The 21892-nt window shown below is 40.5% G+C and overlaps 1 protein-coding gene across 2 annotated transcripts; it reads left to right on the forward strand.

The window, feature by feature from the left end:
• The first annotated feature begins 517 nt into the window (after nt 1–517).
• On the forward strand, nt 518–21050 carry CASP8AP2 (caspase 8 associated protein 2). 2 transcript variants are annotated; one of them, XM_058801268.1, is made up of 10 exons: nt 518–575; nt 1734–1809; nt 2977–3057; nt 4743–4843; nt 5990–6064; nt 7279–7394; nt 9202–11702; nt 12520–15451; nt 16992–17091; nt 18396–21050. In XM_058801268.1, the coding sequence occupies exons 2-10, from the start codon at nt 1761–1763 to the stop codon at nt 18450–18452; spliced, it is 6012 nt and encodes a 2003-aa protein (XP_058657251.1). In that variant the 5' UTR covers nt 518–575; nt 1734–1760; the 3' UTR covers nt 18453–21050. The 2 variants fall into 2 exon arrangements, with proteins under 2 accessions (XP_058657251.1, XP_058657250.1); XM_058801267.1 differs by lacking the exon at nt 518–575 and having other exon boundaries at nt 1754–1818.
• Nucleotides 21051–21892: the final 842 nt, after the last annotated feature.

The following is a 21892-nucleotide window of genomic DNA, read 5'->3' on the forward strand; positions in this document are numbered from 1 at the left end:
ACAGCGCCGGGGGGGAGCGCGGAGCGCAGCACGTGCGGCGCGCGGCGGACGCGGCACCACCGACTTCCGCTCTGCCGCCGTCACGGGAAGCGCGGCCGCCGCGCCGCCCCCCGCCCTGCCGGACTACAGCTCCCGGCGTGCACCGCGCCGCCCTGCCCCTCCCGCCGCGGGCGCCGTCCGGGAGCGGAGCGAGGCTCTCCCGCTGGCTCAGAGCGCCGGAACGCCGCGCGTGGGGGGCTGCGTTTGCCGCGCCCTCGGCTTCCCCCGCTCTCTGCTCCCCGGAGAGCCATCTGCCGCTGCTGCCGCTGGACTCGCCTGCCCGCGAGCCCTTTAAATCTGCGTCGGGGAGGCGGCCGAGGGCGGGCGGTGACGGACGCGGCAGCGGGTGGCCCCGGCTCGGGCGGCAGGAGCGTTACGCCCCCGGCGGCGGCCGCTCGCGGAGGCCGAGCGCGCCTGTCGGGCGGTAACGATGTCCCTGCAGGGGTTTGCCAGCGAGATCGCCGACAGCAGCAGCCGCCGGCATTAAACCTTGGTCTTCCCGGGAGCACCGCCGCAGCAGCGCGGAACGACACCAGGTAAGCTCGTGTGTGCCGTACGGCACAGCCCCGGGCAGCCTCTAGCGGCCGCGGCCCAGGCCTGCGTGACCAGTGATTGCCGTGAGCTGCGGGCCGGAGCAGGCGGCAGGCTCCCGGCTCGTCCCGCCGGGAGCAGCGCGCGATTTCCCGCGCTCGGGGTCGGGCCGGGATGGGGCCCGCGGCCGGGAAGGGGCGAGGGGGCGGGGCCACGGCCGAGGGGGTGGGGCGCGGTCGCCCCGCGCGCCTCACTTTGGCGCCAACTGCTCCGGGCTGGGGGCGGGGTTTTTTGACGTCACGGCGGCGGATGCGCCGTGCGGCTGCGGCCGTTGGCTGGCGCGGCGCTGGCCCCGCCCCCCGCTCCCGGCCTGCGGCACAGCGGCGGCGGCCGGTGAGCGCTCCCGGCCCTGCGCGCGCACCGCACCCGCGGGCACAGCCTGCACGGCTCGGCACGGCTCGGCTGCCCCGGGCACGGCTCGGCTGCCCCGGGCACAGCCTGCCCGCCCCGGGCACAGCCTGCCCGCCCCGGGCACAGCCTGCCCGCCCCGCGGGAGCCGCCGCCGGGGCTGCTCCTGCACTGAGACCCCCGAGAGGTCCCGAGCTCTTCCGCCGCGGCAGGAACTGGGGCGGGCGGGAGCCCCTTCCTTCCCGCGTGTGCGGGGAGGGCGAGGGGAAGAGCGGCTGCCTCTGAACGGGCTGGGGGCTGCTCAGCGCTGCTGGGCGCCTCTGCCTTCCCCCCTGCCAGCCCCCCAGCCCGGTGCTGGTCTGACTGGTGGTACCACACAACGGGGATTTGCTTTTAAATGGTCGGTAGGGAAGAAATCGGAAATATCAAATCAGTTTATTTTAACTGGGTAAGCTGCACGTTGGGATAAACTGTTCATAGCATGCAGTGCTAATTTTCATATCGAAATTTCTTTGTCGGATCAATAAGTGAGAGTTAAACATCTTCAGGATGCTCATTCAAGTAACAGATAATTTTTTACGTTTCTTGTTGCCTTGATCCAAGAGTTTTCCTACTCTAGTGATAGATTTTATTGAAGAGCAAGGGCCACATGTAGCACAGGTGTAATTTATGTACACCAAGATGGTGCTGCTTTATGTTGCTGTTCTGAAGTTGTCGATTAATCGGTTCCCTTTGCTGTGATGTTTTGCTCCTAGATGGGGAAGCCATAGGGAGTTTGTACCATGGCAGCAGATGAGGATGGACTGGGACTGTACGATATCCGCTACAGTGGTGAGAAGTGTTAGATTACTTTCTGGCTCCTGGGGAATTAATTAAAGCAGGCTTATGCAAATAAGTAGGTCTAGAAATAACTTAGAAAACAAAATTGAAGTTGTGACAAATACTGATGAGCTTCAAATGTAATTAAATGGTTGTGGTACAATATCATGCAAGCCCTATCCCATTAGTAAGTTTGTATGTGAAACTCTACCTGTGTACTTTGGATTTCTGGAATGTTTTGAAGGGGTCTGGAACTGGTCTCTCCCCTGTCTTTCACAGTGTCTAATTTAACCTTCAGCTGTATCTTCATGAAGCTTGCATTTGAACGGTGTGGGGCACTGCTCCCTTGTTTGCTGTTTGTAAGAGCCAATGTGCTCCCAACTGCCACAGTACCCATAAGTATGGGTAAGGTTTGCCATTACCTTTACCCAGGGTAATCACAGAAACTGCCACAGTACCCATAATCAAGGTACTCTTTATTTCCAGCTCCACAGCTGGTTGATTTAACACATATTTGGGAGATTCCCAGCCTCAGAAGGACTGTGGATATTGATGCTTTTCTTTATAGAAATAATATTTGTTGCAGAAATTGAGAGGTCTACATAGAGGACGTGAGAGTGATAAGAGGCACTGCAAAAAGACATGAAGCGAAACTAAGATGATTTAGATTAAAATACATTTACAGAATCAGTTAGTGTGTTAGTAGATGGCAATACTAAAGACTAAAATTGGTGGTATTCTGATATAGACTGCTACGATGCTTTCTCTTTAGCAAGAAATATTTTCTTTAACAGTAGTGGTTTTATCATACTGAATCTTTTATTTTTATTTTTGGATTCTATATGTTTTGTATTTAGTGTATTCTAAGAAAAGAGTTTCAAAATTAGATCAATTTTACTTAATTTGTCATTTTAAAATATATTTGCCATATAGTTGGCTTTATGCACAGTTCTTGTAGTATTTACAAGCTGATCTTACAATTTACTCCCTGGTGGCTGATCTTTTCTCCACAGTAGCAGTAGTTTCCTTGATAAAATTCCCCTTTTACTGGTCTGTACTATAACCTCTACTATTTTCTACTGGTATAGAATCACAGCTGTGCTTACTTTATGGGAAAGGTAGAGTTTGCAGTTTACCAAATGACTACTTTAGCTTTTTTTTTTTTTTCCATTGCTTTAGCTGAAACTTCCCCCTTCAGGGAAGGAGATGAGAGCTCTGTGGATATTTATGATGGCTTGGACAGCAGTTTGTCGGTTTCTGGTAGGTTAATGGTGTCTCACTGCTCTGCTTGGCACATTACAGAGTCTCTGCTTCTTGAGCTGATTTCAAGTAAAACATATTTAGTTTTAAGTTCACATTTAGCTGGTACAACCTATGCTTCAGCAAGCAACTTGTTTAAATTCAAGACAAATATCTTAGGCTGTATAAATGCAGCAGAGAATGCTTAAATCTGTTTGCTGAATTAAAGACCTTTTTCCTAATATTGGCTATTTGAAGATACTTGAGCATGTATAGGGGTGCTGAAAACCTTAGCTATTTTATCTGTGCCTTGATAGTAGGGTGTTTTACCTTGGAAAAAATACCCCTATTTTGTGTTTTTGTAAGCTTCAGGATCAGATCCAGCAGTCACTGATCACTAAATCCCCAGTGAGAGATCCAAAACATTCTTTCAGTGTGATACAGTAAATTCAGGGTATCCTTTAAACCTTTTGTTACTGTCCAAATAATTTGATGTGCTGTTGCAGCACGGGCTGAAGTTCAGACAGCCAGGATACACAAAGTATCACAATACAATTTCAGAAGGCTTTAAGCATTTTCCCATACAGGATAACCTCATATCACATAGAAGGCTTCAGGCATCTACCTTTCTTGTTCTTTAGCCCAACCTTTTACACCCGTCATGTTGCTGCATTGCACCTGAGTGCCCTCTGTTCCTTTGGTGTTGGTCGGTGCCCCTGGGCACTCCCTGGCTCACTGCTGTCAGTGCTGCCCACAGCTGTGCCCACTGGGGGTGAGGCTCAGCCACAGCCCCACTCCCAATCACCACTAACCTGTGCCTACAACATGCTAATGTAAATTAATTTCTTCTTTTAACCTCTTTGAAAGTGAAAAATAAATGGATTCAGCACTTTTTTGTGAGCCTTAGTGTACTGTTTAGTGAAATGCTGTTTCTACTATTTAAGCAATTATTTCTCTCCTGATATTACTGCTGTAAGACCATTGAATTTGTATGAAGAACTGTACTATATCCTACAGACATAAAGCATCTATACATCTATTTTGCATTTTGTATTTCTTCAGTTCATATTTCTTATATGGAGACGCATTGTTTAGTAAACATTAAAGACACAAGGAGCAATAGCAATGCAGTAGAAACATTTTAAATAGTCCAGTTTTCAGTGACCTTGGGTTTTTAAATTTGCGGACAGGGCTGGTGAGATCTTTGCTCTGTACAGATAAGATATTATTTATACATCTGCTTGCATTGTGTTAATAATACTTTTTGCATTATGGTATTGTCCACAGAATGAAAGCACAGCTTTGATAGCAGACTTCATTTATTTGTCTGCAAATGCATCTGTATTTCAGGGGTGTCATAAGCCAGGTCCTCTCAGTGAAGTGTATTTGGTGAACAGGACACCCAGGCTGATTTAAGGAAAAAACACTATAATTAAATAATTTGGATGTTGGCTTGTCAGTTGGTTTTGATTGTTTGGGGTTTTTTTGTTTCACTTTCATTTCACTTAGAGATGGCTATTTCAAGATATCTCTGTGCCTTATTGCAACATGGTATGATATGAGCATGTAATAATTACTTTGTGTGTTGTTACCTTGTAAGTAAAAGAAGTAAAACCAAAATGCACAGACAGTATAGAACTGTGTACAAAATGCAAGATGGTTAGAAAAATACCTTTTTTCTCATGTAATTGCTTTTCTTTATATAGACAATTTTGCTCCCAATACTACACCATCTAGAAGCAGCTTAAATTTATTTGATGAGATATTAATTGAAGAAGGGACTGCAAAGAAAGCATCCTATGATGAGGTATGTATTAATATGGGGAAAAAAACTCCTGATGTTTTGGGGGGGGATTTTGTTCCTAATTTCCTTGTGTGAGAAGTAAAGTACAGAAAATGTCAGCATGCTCACATTGTAGGAAAAATAGGCTCTTTTTAAGTAAGTAAAAACAGGAGTGTGCTAATAACCTCTTAGAACAACAAGTTCAAGTGACTGTCACATGATCTGTTCCCATTTCTCATCCTTTGCATGCAGTTCATTTATCAGCTGTGTTATGGGAAAATGTATTGGAATTTCCCTGTAGTCAGCAATCTGGTCAGACATCTGATACAAAGCTAAAATCTTGACATTTCTCCCAACAAGTTTTACCAGAGTAAAGCTGATAAATCTGTGATCTATTTTACATGTTGTTAAGTTCTGTCCTTGAGACTGAGGGTGGCCATGCAGCAGGTAACTGCTTCTAGCAAATCGAGACAATGCTCATTAAGTAGCGTCACCAATCCTGGCCTGTAAGACACATTTAAATGGCATGAAATGGACAGGCATTAACAAATGTTACAGAATAAGTAGGAGTGAAACCTCCAGGACTTCACTGAGTAATGAAAATATCACTTTGCAAGTTTGAAAGTTGTTGACTGGAAGTTGTCCATTCTCCTGTGAAAACTTTGTCACTATCTACCTCTAAAGAAGAGCTCATGCCAAATTTATTTCACTTAACTTTGTGATCTCAGCAGGATCGTGTCCTTTGCAGTCTATTTTTGCAGCCCAAGTTTGTTGTAGTAACTTTTTGTTGTGTTTTTCCTTACCTGTTTTATCTTACATGAGATCTGTCAAGAGAGTCCCCATCCATTTGGCTCTCAGAACTCCTGCTCCTTGGCAGTTGTGTCTTTAATTTCACAATCATATGGCTTCCTGTTATTCTTCACCTATTACTGTGAGGCAGGCACACCTAGATTTCCTCTTAGCTGAGTGTTTGTGGTGTTTTAGAGATCTGCATACCAGTCAGAGCATATTGGAGCCTTTTGTTTCAATATGGCTTTCATATGTTCCTTTGGGGGAAAAGCAGAGGTTTGTAACATACATTAATGTGTTAACTGACTATAGATCTTGAGAAGTAACTCTTCTGTATAATTAAGTCCATTTCTGTGCTCTGAATTCTTCTCTTTTTGACAGTTGCAGGCAGAATATGGAAAATGTCAGCAGCAAATTAAAGAGTTGATGAAGAAATTTAAAGAAATACAGGCACAGGTATTGTAGTTCAAAAGGAAATATTGTCAAGATCATGCAAAGTAAATTGAATATTGCTTTGAGAAAGCAATTTCATATGCTTTCTAGACTTGATCCATTGCATGGATGGTTTGTAAAGCATCCCTGTGGATGTTATGACCTTTTTCTACCTAGGATGGTTGGGGGGGATAGCCTACTGACAAGATCAGTAGGTAAATTATTGTTTCACAATGTTGTGTGCATTAGACTTTATTTGGTTAAAAGCTATCTTCTGTCTTCCTGATTAGAAAGTAAATGTGTCAAATGAATAGTTATCAGAAAGGTATCCAGTACTCTTGTTTTTTTTAATGCTCCATGGACAGGGCTGTAGAGGCACCTGAGCTGTCATCAGCACTGGAAGCAGATGTCTGTGTTGCTTTGAGCCTAGAGCCATTCTGATTAGTCTGAGCTGCTCTTCAGCTGCAGCTGGTGTTCCCTTGCTGTGCCATTCTGCAGAGAGGATTATTTGGGGCAATTCTGCAGTGTGCTCTGCTGCATATTGCACATAACTCCCAAAGGTTCTAAGTCTGCAGTGGTAAGCAGCTGCTGCCCTGTGACACTTCTGTATTGTTTTCTGCAAAACTTGTCTGCCTTTCTGAGCAGGCTTTGCTGAGGACAATTATCAAGAGAAGGGACTATTTCTAGGGTTGGCAGGATTCTAGAATATCATCCCTAGAAATGTTAGAATGATAAAGTGCCCAAAGTTGGTTTTGATACTTTAAAAGAGATACAGTTACCCTCTTTCTCTGAAAGTGCTTGAGAGCTACATCTCTCATTTGATGCAGTGACCAAGAAAGAAATAAATGTGTAAATGAATGAAGCAAAGAGGTGGATTATAATTTTTTAGCTCACTTGTTTTATAGCATATTTCAATTTTACTAAATTGTATGCTTGAAACTGTACGCATTTCAAGCATATTTCTTGTTAATAAATAATTACCAAGACCACAAACAGAAGCATAAATGTGAGTAAAATTTCAAAAACAAAAAAAGCCTCATACTATTTTGGATCTGAGTAATTCTGATTTCTTTGAAAGATTTTACATATGTTTTACTGTCACTTTGCCAACAATGGGACATTTTCCTAGTGATTGTCTTGCACTGTTTTTCATTACATGGTTGGATATCCAAGCTAATTCTTGATTTTTTTTCTCTCCCTCTCTCTCTTGCTGTCTCTTTTATATATATTTAAAATAGAATATCATTCTACAGAATGAGAACCAGGCTCTCAAAAAGAATATTTCAGCCCTTATCAAAACAGCAAGAGTGGAAATTAACCGTAAGGATGAAGAAATCAGTCATCTGCATCAAAGGTACAAATAGACAGTAGAACTGAAAACATGCTTGTGGTCTGATCATGTTTATATACTTGTTAGGAATTTTTGTGTGCATTTCAAGAAAAATTAATGAAAAAAATTAGTAAATTATCGTGGGGTTTAGAACCAGTAGAATCAGAGGAAATACAGCTCTCCTTTGCCTGATGAGGTCTTGGGTTTCTACTTAAGAAAAGAAGGAGTCCACATGGTGACCATTTGCATGAATTTTTGTTTGCAACCCACTATTCCTTGTGGGTTATCTAACTATCTCACATGTTTGAAAGCATTATCTTACTAGTTTTGAAGCTGAATTGTGTCTGGTTTATGGCCTCAGACATGAATTCCGTGGAACTTCTCAGACAACAACTGAGAAGAAATGAATTATATCGTGTTTTCCTGGCAAGATATGAAATCCTGTCTCAACTGGTGAGGGATAACAAAAAGAGAATTATTTCTGTGTACCACTGATGTTACTGGCAGGAGTTGAAACAGTGAAGTGTGGATGGGAGAGCAGCTGACAGTAAGGTTTCTGAACCATGTAAAGCCAGAGCAGGGATTTGGGATTCAGGATGCCGACGTGTCAGAAGGTTACCTCCTTGTCACTTGGGTCACACATCATTGGTTTGTTTGTATTTTGGTTTGACCATTTGATATTTTCCTGCACCAAAACATTTTGTAAAGAAGTTTCCTTTGAGGTCCCCATGCTAAAGGCTATTTGCATATAAACTATGCAGGTTTCTTTGCTAAATACAGAGAATTACTGGGCACAGTGTGATGGAGATCAAGAGGTTTTTGACATGTGTAGTTCTTTCAGCTCATCAGCTTTCACACAACAGCTGTCATTTTCACACCTTTGAGGGCAGTGAATTTAAAATTAAATTCTTTGAAAAACAACTTTTTCTTTTGAATATTTGACCACTTTATATACTTTACAAGCTCCATTTCAATATCATCTGATGGTGCTGAAAGTTTGTGAACAAGGTATTTCATCTAGATATTTTGGAAGCATCCATCGTGGAAAATTGGCGCCTTGAGAGCTTAGAAACATGCCTTGTCTGCTGCATGGTTTATAGTAAATTAGCTTTTCTTAAGCAATGCATCTATGTGTAAAGATTATTTCAAAGTTAGTATCTCTCAAAGAATTGTCAGTGTTTAGCTCAAAAAAAACCCCTCAAATATAAAACCACAAAACCAGAAAACCACAGCTGGATACAATTACATTAATCACGCATGTATACCCTTTCTAATTTGATTTCTTAAAGTTATTTTTAATATGATGACTTCTCAGCAGTAGCATGTGGCCTTGATGAGGCTTGGTTATCTATGGTTATCTATCTATAATGTGTACTTGTTTTCTGGAGCTTGCAAAAACTCCCACATATAGTTTATTTCCTTATTGATGGATTTTAAATTATTATTATTTTAAATCACTACTGCTGCAAAGAACAACTTTTTTTTTTCCCCTGGGGGAGAGCTCTTTTTATTGCTGGACAATGAAATACTAATTTGAATTGAGATTGTTGACTAGACTCAGTACAGTATTTTTCCATAAATCTTGATTTTTCTTTAGATGAATTTCTTTTGGAAAATGTTTATATCAATTGCATTCTTTTGTTCTGAGCTGATGGAAATTATTAAATGTCTTTTTATATCACCCTTTTTTTCAGCTTGAAATTGAAAGTGTTAACAATTTTTACAGAAACATGGATTCATTGCAGTTCAGCTTTAGTTATGCTTAAATAAATTCAAAAATTTAAAATTAAAAATCTTAAAAATAAGATAACTTTTTTTGTTTTATAAACAGGCTGTCAGAATTTCCCAACCATCGAAGCGTTTTCACCAGAACATACCTTCCAGGAGCAACTAAAACAAAAGATTCCAAATTCAGACCTTCTGATTTTGGTGACAACATGAAGATGGAGCACAGAATGAAGAATGACTGTTCAAAAGATGCATACCACAGTTACTCATCTCACAACACGGACAGTGGGAAGTGTGGCTCTGAGAAAAGGAACACTCCACTTTTGCCAAGGTACCCTCCTGAGGAGCTCTGCAATGATGGTACTCACACGTGTGCACTGAGCTATGACCATACCTCCACCAAGGAGAGCAGAAAGGAAAGGAAAGAAACCAAAAGCAATGAACAGCACAGCAGGGGAAGTGGCAGCAAATACAAAAGAGAAGTACATCAGAGCACTGGAAATGATGGGGACAGCGAGGAGGGGAATGTGGATCCTCAACAGAAGCTGAAAACCCTCTCAGAGAAGGCTAGTAAAAATGAATTGCAACAAAAAAGTCAGAGCACAAAACTCAAATGCAGTCCAAGTGTGGAAAGAAGAGTAGAAAGGGGTGTTTCTTCCTGGGAGAAACAGACAGCTGGTAAAGACAGATTTCAAGCAAGAGGTGAATTGTATGCTGATGAGAGATCACAAAATGTATTAAAAAAGGACAATAAAACACATGATAAAGGTGAAAAACATGCTGGCCAAAAAAATAAACCGAATGAGAAGCTGCAAGAACAAGCAAGGAGGCCCAGCAGGGGAAGCAGTCCACACTCCAAGAATGACCATTCAAAGAGTCTTCATGAATCACATAAATGTCGTGCAGAAGAGTCTAGAAAAGTAAAGCACACTGACTGCAAGAGAGACAGAGGCACAGATGATCATGGCTCTCGAGAAGGAAGGACTTCACCTTCTAATTCCAGCAGCAGAGAGCATAAATATGCACGCTTGAAGGAAAGCAGCAGCAGACATGAATGGGAAACAGCACATTCCAAATCAGAAAGACACAGAACTGAGGAAAAAAGGAAAAGGGAAAGAGAGGATCAGGATGAAAATAGACATTTTAGAAACGAAAAAAAAGTCGCAAAAGAATTTTCTCACCAATCTGTAAAAGACTCCAAGAAAGGTACCCATGGTACAAAAAGTGAGAGAAACAAATCCTCTAAGCTGGAAGAAACATCCAGAGTAGCAGGCACCTTAAAAGATGATAAGGTACCCAAAACTAAAGGTAATCACACTGGGCAAAAAAACAAAGACTTAAAACTTAGCTTTATGGAAAAGCTAAATTTAACTCTTTCTCCTAATAAAAAGCAATGTCTCTCTGCAATGGATGGACTTAAAACACCTTCCCAAAAAGCCACTGATGAGGGAGGTGCAGAGCTCACACTGCAAGCAGAGCTCTTAGATTGTGCCCACCCTGTTGACTGTGGTCCCACAGGGCACAGTCATTCAGCACTACAGGTTCTGGACACTGCAGCTCAGAGCAGCATGGAACCAGCACTGCCTGTTGCTGCCAGTTCTGGAAATGGAGCCTCGAAAGCAGCAGCAGATCCAGCACGGGCTGAAGCAGTGCCTGCAGTCACAGCTGATGAACCAAGCTCAGAAACCTTACCAGAAGAAGAAGAAGGGGGTCAGGTACAGCCCCAAGCCTTGCCAGCAGCAGCAAAGGTGCTGGTTCCTGATGAGATGGACTCTGAAACGCCTTCAGAAGCAGCAGAGACTTGTGATCCAGCTGAATTGGAAGGCTCAGTAAAAACAGCAGCAATGACAGGTCTGAAGCACCCTGAATGTTTGCCCCTGGAGGTGACAGGGAGTGTGGCAGAGTGTGAAGAGCTGCCTGTGACAGAGGGTGAGATGCAGGATGATTATGTACCAGCAGCACAAGTGGCAGGACCTGAACCTGCAAGTGCAAGTATGGGAGACCTTCTAGAGTCAGCAGAGAAGAAAGAGGAAGATAAAATATGGCTGGCTGCTGACACAGAAAGCTCTGCAGATCAAAGTGGCTCTCAAAATGCTGGTTTAGATGACTCAGAAGCCAGAAGTTCTGGTGACCTGGAGTCCTCTGATATTGCAGATGACAGCAGTGAAATAAAACCAGACTCTTTAATGGAAGTAGTGAGGGATGATGATCACCTGGCTGCAGAAAATGTTGACTATCCCATTGAGGAAAAGAGTATCTGTGAAGTTAATACAAGTACATCTCATTCACTGGACAGAACTAGGATAAGTGATAAGGAGGAACCACTAGTTGACCAGAATACTTGTGATCTGGGGCCAGACCTAGCTGATAACAGTACTGCAACAGCATCTTGTCTCAGTGGTGAGACGTGCCCTGTAACTAAAGAGAGAGTATTAATTAACCCAATTTCTGTTGATGATGACAGCTCAATCCTGAGCATTGATCTCAATCACTTGAGGTATATTCCAAAGGCAATCAGCCCACTGAACAGTCCAATACGTCCCCTGGCTAGAGCACTGAAGATGGAAAGTCCCTGCAAAGGCCTTGTGAAGACTTACAACAAAGGTATTTGCATGTGTATATTCTAATTTGTTTTCTACATAAAACTTAAAAGATCCTCTCATGGAAAGCAGAAACTACTTCTGACTGCTTTCTGAAAAATACAAATTGTGTTTTCTTAAGCTGTGTATGTCCCAGTGGTCCTTTTTGTTAGTGGTGGCAGCATTTAATGTTGCAGCCAGGATTGTATCAATTTAAATATTAGTGCTCTAAAATTGGAGTTGGTCACTATTGTCAGAAGACTGCTTGAAATAAGAGTTTTGTATTAACTTACTAAAAATAATACATATGCATTTCTTAATTGTGACTGGTGTTATGTAGATCTCTTTAGGTTCCATTATTGGGTCATTTATTCTCAGTTTGTTTTAGTTTTGAAATTGTTAAAAGAAAAGCCAACTATTGTATGTAAATATTAGTATGTAAATATGTGAGAGTTATAATTTACCTGGTGCAGTGATCAGAAAACTTGTTAAAGTAAATGGAAAGAAATTTAAAACCAATGAAAACTGCTACATTTTTATCTTTCCTTTATCTTACACAAATTGATGTATTTGTGAGATAGTTCACATATGTTTGGTGAAATGTTGAGGCCCCTTAAAGCTCAAAATTTGCTCAAAATAGTTTCATTTGCCCTTTAAAGCTCAAAGAAATATATTAAACTGGAAGCTACTGAAGCAAACCACCCAAACTCGTTATAGCTCAGGCTTCATGAGCTCAAACAGTTCTGAACAATCAGTCTACAGAAGAGAATCTTGTTGTTCTGAAAATATCTGTTTAAAATTGCATTTTTTGTGGTGATTAGCAAACTGTTTTCTTTTTATAGATTTAATGCCTGAAAGTACTGTTGTCATCTGTCCCTCAAAGAACTTGTCAAAGGAAGTAAACAAAGAAAATCAAAAGCCAGTGAGCATGTCTGATGAACACTTAGAGATGGAGTCTCGGCTGAGTATCTCTTCTGATGAAATAGAAGAAGGTGAAATCATAAGTAGTGATGAAGATAAAGAAAGATCTAAACCAGAGAGAGGCTCTGAAAATACTAAAAAGTCAAGACCGAAAGCTTCTTCTGAGGCACGAAATTTAACCAGCAGCCCACAGAATCAAAATAGCAAAACTGTGCACTGCAATGAAGATAATGGAAAATTTGTTTCTGTGCAAGTAAGCACACAGAAGAACAGAGAGAGGCATAAAAATCAGACCTTCAGATCTTCAAAGAATATGAAGAAAAACAAAACTGTGAGCATTGCTTGTCTTGAAAAAATAGTTCATGTTATTGTTGAACCTTCAAATATACAAGAAATCATGCAGATGCTCAGAGCTATACGAAAACAGATGAGGAAAAGTTATATGAAGTTCAAAGTACACTTCCCAGTTCAGCATTTTCACAGAATTATAGAATCTGGGATCATAAATTTTACAGCATTAATAAGATACTTGAACTTTTCCAAGATGTGTGCATTAGGTGATACGTTAAAATTGAATATCTGTGATATTATAGAGTCAAAACTTAAACAAGTTAAAAAGAATGCAATAGTGGACCGTCTTTTTGACCAGCAAGTATCAGATATGAAAAAACAGTTGTGGAAATTTGTAGATGAACAGCTTGATTACTTATTTGAAAAGATAAGGAGAATTATAATAAAGCTATGTGATGTGGAAAATGAGAGCGAGGAAGGGAAGTTTGAAAGAGTCGGAAAGCAAAACCACAAGATCAGTCATAAAAATGATGTGGAGAGATCTAGAAAAAAGTCCCCGAAAGAAGGTTCTCAAAAGCCTGAAGAATATATTTCAAAACAATCTGTGGATTATGAACAATCTAACTGCCACCATGAGAAAAATAAGCCAGGTGCACCAAAAACTGCCCTTACAAAATGTCTTAATTCCATCGATAACACAAGAAATTCCCAAACAAAAGTTCACCTCTCTAAAGAGAATAATTTACAAAACACTCTTACTCCACTGAAGGGTGTTAAATATGAGAAGGAAGGTCTCCAGCTGTCCAGAGATGCTAACAAGTCTGAACTTAGTTATGAGCTTCTCACAGAACAACAAGCATCCAGTCTTACATTTAATCTAGTAAGTGATGCTCAAATGGGTGAAATTTTCAAAAGCTTATTACAGGGTTCTGATCTGTTGGAAAAAAATGGTGGCAGTATCAACAGAAATGACTCTGAATTCAGGACTCCAGAAAAACAGTTTTTAGACAGTCATAAATACAGGGATAATACTGCTGAACTAGAGCAAGACATCAGTGCAAAGGAGGCATGCATGGATTGCAAACTGGATGAGGATATTAGTTGGACTATTGTTTCACCTGTAAGAGCTCCCTCACTGGCATCTAGGTCTCAGATGCCTGTTGATCCAGATGTGCTGGATGAGAGCTGTATGTTTGAGGTTTCCACAAACTCAGCTTCGTGCAAAGAAGATGAATGCAATTTACAGAAGAATAAGTCTTGTATTTCTTCTATCCTCCTTGAAGATTTGGCTGTTTCCTTAACCATTCCATCGCCTTTGAAATCCGATGCTCACCTCAGCTTCCTAAAACCTGAGAATAATTCCAGCTCAGCTCCAGAGGGTGTTGTTAGTGCACATTACAGCGAAGATGCACTTCTTGGAGAGGAGGATGCCACTGAACAAGACATTCATTTGGCTTTAGAATCTGATAACTCAAGCAGTAAATCAAGTTGTTCCTCATCGTGGACAAGTCGGCCTGTTGCTCCCGGTTTCCAGTGTCGCCCCAGCCTCCCGATGCAAGCAGTGATCATGGAGAAATCCAATGATCATTTCATAGTAAAGATCCGAAGGGCAGTGCCATCTGCCTCACCAGCCTCTGAGCAGATGGCTCCAGTGAAGGAGGCACAGGCATCCTCAGCCAGGACTGGAAAAGGAGAAATGAGAACGGGGGGAAAAGAAAAGGACAGCCAGAGTGCCACCGTGAAAGGAACTGTCAAACCAGATGTGGTTAACATGGATCACTTGCCTCATGTCAGCACTGAACAAGAACAGAATTCTGCCTTAGCTCAGCCTCTGAAGGAGTCACACAGTAGTGTTGAAAAAGAAGAAACTACTGGCTTGCTTGTAACCTCTAGAAAATCTTCAGACAAAGAGAGCCATGACACTGAAAGCCCAGATAAAGGCTCTGAGCAATCTGAGGCACAGAAATTGCAAGTATCTGAAAACATAAATGAAATGCATGTTAGATCTCAGGATTCTTTTCCTGCTGCATGCAGTAAGAAGTCATGCATAACAGATGGTATTGTTGGTGGAGCTTCATGTCATACAGTGGAATCCAGAGCAGATAACAGGACTCAGGAAACTTCAACAGGAAACTCAGAAGTCAGTGATAAAAAGGAAGAGCTGGAAGAGTGCTTGGATTCATCTGCAGACCTAACAGAAGAGCTTTCTGATGAGACTGTAGCAGGTGAATGTGATCTTGAAACAAAACCCTGTTCGAAGACTAGTGGAGGGTGTCAGATAAGTATAGATGATAAAACTAATAAGAAGAGGAAAAAAGAGACTATCAAAGAGAATTCCAATTCAAAAAGGCAACGAAAAGGAACTGAATCAGCAGGTGAGGGGAGTGATGAAGGTAATGTCAGGATTGAAGATAAAAATTCATCACCCAAGCAATGTTCCAGTAAGAAGAATGACCAGCAGAATAAAGACTCTTCTCCCTCGGCTTCATCTCCATCCTCACCTAGCCTCTATGCCAAAAACATCATTAAAAAGAAGGGAGAAGTAGTAGTTTCCTGGACAAGGTAATTTCTGATTCAATCTGCTTGATTACTTTAGGGTTTTTTAAAACTATGTGAAACACTGAAAAGAAGGAAGAAAAGGGGTTTTAGCTAATGACCAAAGTTATTTGGTAGCTCTACACTCTTCTCTAAAAAGGAGAAAGGGAGCCTGCTTTTATCAATGCAGGATTGCTGTAGGAGATTGGTGTCCATCTCATATCCACATCACCCAAAGCAGGAGTCCTTTTGGTTTTTGTTTGGAAAGCTTATGTGCTGAGGTAACAAGACCTACTGTAATCCACTCTATGTTCTTATTTCCCCTGCCCGGTTTATTTTTTCTGTCCAAAAATTCCAGCCAGGCTTGGTAGGGGATGAAGTTCCTTGATGTTCCTATGAGGCATTGGTGACTGGTGAAGAACAGCTAAAGATTTCCCCCTCTGAGGGAAGGCATGAGAGTGAGCAGTTTTCTGGTTTTGGGCCTGAGCTGCTCAGTCTGTGGAAATGGAGCAGTCAACCATTCAACTCAATGTATTCTGATTTGCAGGATGTGGGTGACAAATGAAATGGTTGCCTGTGTTAATAATGCATGCAAAATTATTGTGGTGTATTCTTGTTTTTAAGAAACTGTAGTTGGCAGGTTTTGCTGTTCTTACTATATAACTTGACACAATGAACACTTTATAAAGGGGCTTCTAAAATTTTCAGGATAGACTTTTCTAAACTATAGTTCAGATATAGTGAGTTTCTAGGTAGCGTTTTAAAAGAGAACCAGTTCCTTCACAGAAAAAAGACAGCAAAAGCTAATGTGATTTTTTTTAATGTGCAAATCAACAAGGTAGAAAGAGACTTAAAATTTGCTGTATGAATATGACCGGGTTTTCAGTTTTGCAGGTTTTGTGTATCTTTGAACTTTTATTTTTTTTTTTTTAATACATTTATTTAAATAACTAGTCATTACATTTTTCTTTGAAATTGAAGAAAAAATATACAATTTGTTGAAGTATGATAGGTTTCAGCCAAATAAAATTGCTATCTATACATTTTGCCTAAATTCATTGATGAGACAGACGGGAAATTGGTGACGCACTTCAGAATAGACTCCTGGATTTTTATTCTCATGTGAGCAGTAGATGTGCTCTGAGTATGTTTGTTACATTAAGCCCCTTAGAGAAGTCAAACATCCTTAGGTGAAAGCTTCTGTTCAGCCATGCAAACTGAGGCTGGAACTGCTGACCTCTGAATTTGAGTTCCTTTCAGTTCAAGTTTAAATATCTGGTTTAGAAGCTTAAAACTCTTTGGCTTTGGTTTGGGGCTAGCTCTGTTCTAACAATCCTGCCCTTCCTAGTAGGGGAGCGTAATCTCCTCTACCTCTTGTTCGTACTGACTCTGTCACTCTGTGCTGGTAGAAGAAAGGATCCTCCACAAATTTGTTGCTGCTGTTTGAAGTCATGTTCTATAGTTTGGAAATACTCTGAATTTTATATATACGTGTATGTATTATTTTGTTTGTGTACATTTACACAACTATATGTATTAATGTTTTGAAAATGCACTTTTGCTGTAGAAATGATGACAGAGAAATTTTACTGGAATGTCAGAGAAAAGGACCATCAAGCAAAACCTTTCTTGCCTTGGCCACTAGGCTGAACAAAAGCCCAAGTCAGGTAGGTGATGATCATTCTTGTATGTACTACCAGCAGTATTCCTACATTTGCAATTACAAATCTTTGGAGATCATCTGCAAATCTGTTGTTTTCCTCATGTCTTTTCTGGGAGATTCTTGAAAAAAAGCATCTTAGATTCTGCCAGTTGTTACTTCTTAAAAATACACATAGGGATATTATGGGGATTCTTAAGTACCTGTTTGGTTGCTACATTGGAACTGCTCCACTCATAATCCAGGTACAACAGGATTGTTCCATTGTTGGATCAGCACTTAGATAAAGAAAGGCAATTTTGAGAGGCCTGAAGCCTTTGGACACCTTTAATAAATTAGAAAAAAAATTCAGTTTAGAGCTGAGAAAAAGTATCATGATTGTGCAGAAAGGTCATTTTTAATGAAGGCATTTCTTTTTTTCCTTTCACTTTTAATGTAAAAGTTTCAAAGGATGCAGATACCAAATTAATGTAAAAATATTCCCAGAGGTTTGCATCTAACGTTATACTTCGGTTGAATTGTTCTCTTAATATGTATCCTGCAAATCTAGAAAGGGAGAAACACATTTGACTCCATTAGGAAATCCTGCATGATTGGGATTTAGATTTTAGGGTATTGTGTTGTATGGTTGTAGAGTTTTTGTGAGGTTTAGAAGCTGTTGGGGTGGCTGGTTAGATAAAATGTTATCTGTGCATTTATGCCTCTCTTCCCAGTTAGTTTGGTGGATCATCAGTATGCTATAGCAATATGTATACAGCAATAAAATGTAGTAGCTTAGAGCTGATTGAGGCCACTACTTCAGCTGTAGCTATGTTCAGGAAAAAGGCCTTTTACTCTGATCCACCATACCAGTTTTGTGAAATCCCTGTCAGGCAGATTATTCCATGATGAGCAAAAAATACCTGAAGCAACAATTGTACAAGAGGGTAGGAAATAGCCAATAAATGGTGCTTTTTGTGGAGTACAAAATAAGCTTTTGTCTTTACATTTGCATTTTACTCACAGTTATGTGTGCCAAATTCAAGGCTAATTGGCTTTGAAGCCTTCATTTTTCCTCCTTCTTGTAGGGACACCTGTGTTGGCTCTAGCTGTCTTTGATTAACCTGGAAGCTATTTCAAATAAAAAAGGTACAGGAAGACTTCCTAGATCCAGTTAATTTGTTAATGGTGCTCCTAAAATTCTACTAAAATTTCTTCAAAGTAAATAGTGGTGGTCTTAAAAAAAACTTGATGTCAGATCAGTCTGTTGTGGTAGATGTGGAGGTTGGGGGCTTTAATGATATGTCTTTTTTTTTTTTTGTCCTCTCTTAGGTTTCAGAAAGATTCAAGCAGTTAATGAAGCTGTTCAAGAAATCCAAGTGCAAGTAGACTCAAACCAAGTTTCTTCATGGTTACAGGGCTCAGGTGTTACCTGCAGGGATGGACTGGAGCCACTGCATTCATATAGTGGGATTATGGGGAGCTATCTGAGTCAGAATACTGAGTTTGGTAAATCCTGTGCACTGTTAGTATTTACTTGTCTGAGTTTCCTCTGAACTCCTTTAACAGAGTAACACAGAGGGAACTTCACAAGCCAAGTGGCCAGGAAAGAAAGGGCTTTGACACTGCACATGGGGCAGTATCATTTCAAGGGGGTTATCTCTTATTAGTTAAAGGTGTTCTGTGCGTGCAGACAGGGGCAAGAGTGGGAGTCATGGCTCTTGCTGCACTTGTTGGAAGTTCTGTGTGTGCTGATGTTGAACTGTGATCTCAAAAAGTAAGAGTGCTTTGGAATCCAGTTGATAGGTAATCCTGGAAAATGACAGGTAGGTCATCTTGGTGACTGTGGAACATATTTTAAGTGAGGTCTTTTTCTTTTAAAATAAGGCAGGGCAATGATAGCAATGATTCCAAAAGTTGCTTATCTAGTAATTGAATTCTGTTGCTCAGGAAGAGGTGGATCTTGCAGCTTGTTCTTAACAGCCATTTGTGACAATTGTTTACTTTCTAGAGATGTAAATCTAACAGGATCTGTTTTCAGAGCAGTCAGTGTGCAGGGTGGTGTAAATGTTACTTTACATGAACGCTCCTCTGCAAAGGCCATTGTGTTTTTCTTTTCCAAATTACATCTGGAAAAGGTACTTTGTTTAGGTCTTCAACATAATAAACAGTCTGTTTTGTTTAAAAAAACCTAAATATCGAGGAGTGATTTTCTTTTAAAAATTGTTTTCTTTTAAAAATTCAGAAATAGACTTTACAGTTTCATAAAATGTGACTTCGTAGTTAATAACCAGAAACAAAACTTTTCCATAAAAACAGGCAGTTTTCAAAAGCTTGTCAACTTGGCATGTTTTGACAGCAATTGCATCTATATTTACACATTGTTTAGTGCATTAGAAATTCATTATGTTCTATTTTAAAAAAATCTGTTATAACTGTTTCCAGTTTTACTAGAACATACCTAAAGTGTGTGTGTGTGTGTGTGTGTGTATTTACGCACACATCTCATACATACTGCTGTTTATCCCAAATTTCTAAAAATGTTTTGTTTTTTCTTCTCTCTGAGAAACATTCCTGGAGGTTGCAGGGGTTTTTGTTTAATGAATTCATTAATTTTCAAGGTTTTATTTTCTACAGAGGATTGGAATTGCTGTAGTCTTTATTCAGTCAGAGCATCTGCTGAGTAGTTAGACTTCATTTAATAGCCCTCACCTAAGTGCATTGCCTTTCAACTTGGATTGAATTGGCTCTTTTTCAGAGTCCAGTAACCATTTCTTCAATGTCAGCATGTTTTTTGTTCCCTCTCCAGCTAATGGGACAGACTTCTCTTTCTAATAAACCATCAGATAATTTGTCAGTGATGTTGTCACTGACCCCTTTGGAGTATGGTACATGTGACCTATGGAATGGATTGTTGTGCTGCCAAACAGTGCATTGTCCTTGTTTTAGGCAGTGCTCTGGAAACTGTTACAAGGAACAACTTGAGTGGGTGATGATGTCAGTTCTGGCAGTCTTCCATCTTTTGTGCTTGTTTCTGAGCATTACTTTCAATGATCAAATCTCACCTTCCGTGCTTTGCTGTCAGTCAGTGCCTGGTAATTTCAGTGGGGGATCAGTGCACCAGCCCATGCTTGTTCTTAACAAATGTTTGTGACAATTGTTAATTTGTTGGAGATTTAAATCTAACTGAAACTGTTTTCAGAATAATCAGTTTGCAGAGAACTGTTGATGTGTGTGGAAAATTCAGACTCTCCTAAGAGTGTTGTTTTAACCATATCCTTATAAATCAACATGTGCACAGTACTGAAGGCTCTGAGGGAAGTCACTTCTCTCCAATTAAGTGCTTCCTCTCTGCATCAAAAAAGGCAGGCAGTATTTTATTACAAAGTTGTTTATTCCTTATGTGTGTTTACTTACTTTCATATCTGTATAGGTGATGGGGGCAGAGTTCGACGGTTTTGAATCTGACTTGGATTCCTTTTTTGTAAAGTGTGAAACTTGGTTAATGTTCTCTCTATTGTATCTATGTGTACAGGTTCCTATGTGGTCATGTAAAATATCTGATGTTTGTATATATATAAATATATGTATAAAAATAGAGCTTTGTTTTAGCCAAAGATGATTTTTTTAAAGTATATAAAACTACAGGTTTATTTTGTATAAACTGAATAGTTTGCTTACTGTAAGAGCAATACAAAAAATAAAACTCTAGAACTCACTCACGTGTTCTTGTTGAACAAAGGTTGGCTTGGAGTGGTTTTGTAACATTGTTTGTAATTTATTTCTCCAACAAGAATTTTGATACATATATGCCAAATGTACTGTATGTAATTCTACAGTCTACTTTGTGAAACCTCAGGTAAATCAAAATATTTTCTAGAACTGTTGGTTAATGGCTTGACAGCTACACATGCTGTGAAGCAGCATTAAAAATTACTTCTAGTTTGTATAAGTGAGTAGCTATGTTGATGTTCTGGCCAATAAACATGGAAGTTGTCGGCTGCTGCTCTGCTCTAATTACTGCTCTGAGTACATACTGCTTATTTCTTAGTGAATGTGACTGGAAATTGGAGAATTTCACAAACCACATAAAACCCTTAAGCCACTTAGGAAACAGGACCTACAACTTCAGTATTTTTTCTGGAAACCTGGGGTTATTGTTGAGTGGAATATTACAAAGGATAAAGACCATTTCGTGTCCCAAGACCTTTCACTGGAAGAGTGTAGCTGGTGGCTCTGCAAGATTCTTACTCCAACTTGCTACTGAAGGATAGGTCTACTTCTGTCCAACAGACATATTTTTACAGGATCCTGTTTAATGGATGTGAGTATTCAAAAATTTTCCAGAGTTTAAATTAAGAGAGTGGAGATGTGCATGATAGTGAAATCATGGGGCATTGGCCATTGAATTTTGAGGGATTCTCTCTAAGGCAAAGTCTGTTGGCAGCTAAAGGTGTACATACAACAGTTGTCTTAACTCAGAACACTTCCTTAGATGTCAATCCAGCAACACATAGCTATTCCCATTAAGGCTTTCCTCTCATTGTATTCACTCTAAAACCAGATGCAGAATAATCTTCAGCAATTTGTCTTCATGAAGGGAAGCAGCAGTGATAAAGCATGCTGAGGAGCAGTCTTAAGGATTTCTTAGAAGAGTCTATGAAATCAGTTGAGGCATTTCAGGAGCAGAATTGGCTTTGCTGGGACAGATGGATAGAGCTTCAGGGGTGGCTGTTTGGTTCCTGTGAAAGGTAATTTGCTCAGAAGGAGCAAGTTAGTACCAGTAGTAACAGTACTGTTTGTCTAGTAAAATGGAAAGAAGTTCAAGT

Source organism: Ammospiza caudacuta, chromosome 3 (genome assembly GCF_027887145.1).
Source record: "Ammospiza caudacuta isolate bAmmCau1 chromosome 3, bAmmCau1.pri, whole genome shotgun sequence".
NCBI classification, from domain to species: domain Eukaryota; kingdom Metazoa; phylum Chordata; class Aves; order Passeriformes; family Passerellidae; genus Ammospiza; species Ammospiza caudacuta.